The sequence below is a fragment of the Miscanthus floridulus genome, unplaced genomic scaffold (assembly GCF_019320115.1).
Source record: "Miscanthus floridulus cultivar M001 unplaced genomic scaffold, ASM1932011v1 os_1815, whole genome shotgun sequence".
In the NCBI taxonomy this organism is placed as follows: Eukaryota; Viridiplantae; Streptophyta; class Magnoliopsida; order Poales; family Poaceae; genus Miscanthus; species Miscanthus floridulus.
The window spans coordinates 6,743-10,975 of NW_027097929.1; the positions used below are offsets into that span (position 1 = coordinate 6,743).

A 4,233-nucleotide genomic window follows, 5' to 3' on the forward strand; every position below is an offset into this window, starting at 1 on the left:
ACAAAACCACATACTTGTTATTCCTTGCCTCATGATATTTGGTCCAACTCATAGGTTAACACTTAACCCAAGCACGGCCATGCATTTCTTGATCTAATCATTAGAGTGATCCAGTGATATCTCTCTCATATAGAGAGGGGCAAATTCTTCTTGATTGTCTATGTCTCATAGCATGTTTCCCGACAAACCCAAAAAACCACCTTTATAACTACCTGTCACGGAGTAGCGTTTGATAGTCCCTGAGTAGGTCGTTTCACATCTTGAATACATACAACAATCTCAGGTCTAAGGACATAACGTACATGATGTGAATAGAGATAATAACAACATCTCACGTTGGGTCAGTCCAGCCCCATGTCATACATGTGCCCACATTATTAGTTTGACATCTCCATGTCTATGACTTGTGAAATTAGTCATCAACTAATAATGTGTTATCCATTATTCATGTGTGTCCTCACACGAACTCTGACTAGGGACAACATTAGAATAACCATACAGTAAAAAGTTTCACAAAAATTCACATAATTGCTAATCGATACAGGTTGTCTTTAATGGAAATTCAATGAACTCATAATATATCATGGATACAAGGCAATATAATCATCTCTATGATTATCTCTATGGCATACTCCCAACAATCTCCCACTTGCACTAGAGTTAATCTCGAAGATATCTAATACCATAGCTCTCATGTGCCTCATGCTTAGGCTGTGGAAGAGCCTTTGTCAAAGGATCTGCAACATTCAAATCTGTGTGTATCTTGCACATCTTGATCTCATCTCGTCTAACAAACTCTCAAATGAGGTGAAATTTCCGCAGTACATGTTTGTTCTTTTGTGATTCCTTGGCTCCTTAGCCTGCGCAATTGCCCCATTGTTGTCACAATGTAGATTCAATGGCTGGACGCATTCGAAACACACCAAGTTCAATGAGGAACCTCCTCATCCAACACCTTCCTTCGCAGCTCCAGAAGCTGCAATGTACTCGGCTGTAGAATAATAGAGAGATTAGGGGAAACACCACACACCCAACGTGGGGGGTGACCTTCATATATATGGCCAATATGGCTGAGTGTACATGCAATACATGGCAGGTGCTAATCACACTAAATATAGACTTGCCTAATATACACTTGCCTAATGTACATATCTATCACTCGCCCTCAGTCGAAGCGTCAGGATTCCGGATGCAGAGACTGGACCGAAAATCCTCAAACAGCGGAATCGGCAAACCCTTTGTCATGATATCAGCGAACTGATACTTGGACGGCACATGGAGAACGCGAACCTCGCCGAGAGCCACCTTCTCACGGACAAAGTGGATGTCGATCTCAATGTGCTTGGTACGGCGGTGGTGGACCGGGTTGGCTGTCATATAGACCAGCGCTGACGTTGTCACAGTAGACAACTGTGGTGACCTTCAAGGGAACGTGAAGTTCCTGAAGAAGTTGTCGAAGCCAACAGCACTCTGCGACCACATGAGCCACAGCCCGATACTCGGCCTCCGCACTAGACCGGGACACCGTGGTTTGCCATTTGGACGACCAGGATACCAGGCTATCGCCGAGGAAGATGCAGAAGCCTGATGTGGAGCGGCGGGAGTCTGGGCACCCTGCCCAGTCAGCGTCAGAGTATGCAATCAATTTGTCGACAGGCCCAGTGCCGATGTGGAGGCCAGCCGACAGCGTGCCCTTCATGTACCGAAGGATGCGCTTGATCAGCGCGAGGTGAGCTTCGCGCGGGTCATGCATGAAGAGGCACACCTGCTGCACAGCGTACGCCAGGTCGGGGCGAGTGAGTGTCAAGTACTGGAGAGAGCCAGCGAGACTCCAGTACGTGGCGGGGTCAGCGACGGGAGCGCCCTTCGAGGCAGAGAGCTTGGCACGAGAGTCAACGGGTGTCGACGTGGAGTGACACTCGGCCATGCCTGCCTTTTGAAGAAGGTCCACCGCGTACTGCCGCTGGCTGAGGAAGAGCCCGTTGGAGGAGCGAGTGACTGAGATCCCCAGGAAGTGATGTAGCTCCCCAAGGTCCATCATGGCGAACTCAGAGTGAAGTTGGTCGATGATTCGGCGGAGCAGAGCGTCCGAGGAAGCTATGAGGACGATGTCGTCGACGTATAGTAGCAAGTAGGCACTGGTACCACCCTCAGTGAAGACGAAGAGGGAGGTGTCGGTGGTAGAGGTGACAAAGCCGAGCTGTCGAACGTATGTGGCAAAACGCTGGTGCCACGCCCGAGGGGCCTGCTTGAGGCCGTAGAGGGAGCGCTAAAGGAGACAGACGGCGTCGGGACGTGCCGGGTCGACGAAGCCGGGGGCTACTGACAGTAGACCGTCTCATGCAAGTGACCATGAAGAAAGGCATTCTTCACGTCCAACTGGTGGATAGGCCACCGACGAGAGGCAACGATGCTGAGGATGACCCGAATGGTGGCAGGCTTGATGACGGGACTGAACGTCTGGTCGTAGTCGACGCCGTGGCGCTGGGTGAAGCCGCGGACGACCCAGCGAGCCTTGTGACGAGCCAGTGTGCCATTGGAGTGGAACTTGTGCCTGAAGATCCACTTGACTGTGACCACGTTGGCGCTGGGAGGCCGGGAAACGAGTCGCCACGTGTTGTTGTCGACGAGAGCCTGGTACTCCTCAGCCATAGTCGCGCGCCACTGGGGGTCGGCAAGGGCCCCTCTGTAGTCACGGGGAAGAGGCGAGGCAGTAGAGGAGGCGATGACATGAGCAGACGGTGGGAAGCCGTAACAATCAACAGGCTTCAGCGAGCCTGTCTGGAGGCGCGTCACAGGCCAGCTCGAGGTAGGAGGTGGCAGAGGAGGCGGAGGTGTCAGAGAGGCCGCCACAACTGGAACAGGAGCCGGCTGTACTGGAACAGCGGGCGCCGGCGGGGGAACCTCCACAGCCGTGTAGAGAGCGGTTCAGGAGCCGGCTCAGGAGCCGGTGCAGGAGCACTAGCACGCCGCCGAGAATATTGTCTATGGTTTACTTCTCCATCAATGGTATAAGTTATCAATACTTGTCCATGCTAGACCTTTCCTATGGTAAAATATAAATAACGATACCTGGAATCCTCTCGGGTGAAGTGCTATAATGGTATAATTATTTGTGCGCTTGCAGATTCCTTTTCATTCATATATCTTTATATTCTTTCTAGTCACATAAAATGATAAAGAACTACTTAGTATCATTCTAGTAGTGATGCTAGGCAGTACCAACAAGCATCTCTGGCGCCATCAATAGGGGTGACAACCTAGTAAAGTAATGTTAGGAGATGTAGGTAATTAATAGGTGGCTACTAAAACAAGTGATAAGTTAATAAATACCAACAGTGGACAATGGCAAAACTAGTATTAGAACAAAGCATACAGCGTTCGAGAGCACTAATATGTGTATTTGTTCATATCATACTATGGGACAGTCTAGTTTTCTATTTTGTGTGACAAAAGCATTGATTTTCAATTGAAATTCATACAAAATAGCCTTCTTTATGTGTTCTTTACTTTATCGTGTACAGAAAATGGAGCCCTATAATCACAGAAGAAGGTACTCATACCTTTGTTCTATGAACTGGCATGGCTCAGCTACAAGCCGCCTCTGTCATGGTACACACCTGATCGCGCGGATGCCAATGCCGCCATGCTCCTCTAGGAGAGCCCCGCCACACCCCCAAAAGGACGCCTAAGCCACCACAGCAGACCGGGGATCCTTCGCCTCTGTCGCCGCCGCAAGTCCAGCGGGCATAGATTTATTTCGACTTGCAAGGATATATCCAATTTAGGTCAACCTATAACACAGCCAAATAGGATACTATAGCGACTCCAAGAGATGTCAGGATAGTTAGGCGTCTAGCGCAATGGTAAATACGCTCCAATCCTTGGACTAGATCCCGTGATTCGACTCCCAGTATCAGACCTTTTTTAAGAAATTAAACCCTGACAGCACACATGGTACAAGTGACACACCAACCCATCGGGTCCCACAGGTCAGATGGAGATGGAGAAAGGTCCCACAGGTAGGATCAAGATGGAGAAAGGTCCCATAGGTACACGTGACACGATAAGCCATCGGAGTGCCCACAGGTCGGATGCAGAAGGACCGAGCGGAGACTTTTATGACGAATTGCAAGCGTCAAGTGACACGCAAGCCATCGGGGCCCACAGGTCGGATGGAGATGGGCCGTTGGGTCCCATAGGTCGGATGGAGATGGGCTGTCAGGTCCCATA

General features: G+C 50.0%; 1 protein-coding gene across 1 annotated transcript; it reads right to left on the reverse strand.

Annotated features, from left to right (window-relative positions):
* Positions 1-1,155: 1,155 nt before the first annotated feature.
* LOC136534332 (uncharacterized mitochondrial protein AtMg00810-like) lies at positions 1,156-2,038 on the reverse strand. The gene is made up of 2 exons (XM_066526787.1): positions 1,465-2,038; positions 1,156-1,370 (listed from the first exon to the last, which is right to left on the reverse strand). The coding sequence occupies exons 1-2, from the start codon at positions 2,036-2,038 to the stop codon at positions 1,156-1,158; spliced, it is 789 nt and encodes a 262-aa protein (XP_066382884.1).
* Positions 2,039-4,233: the final 2,195 nt, after the last annotated feature.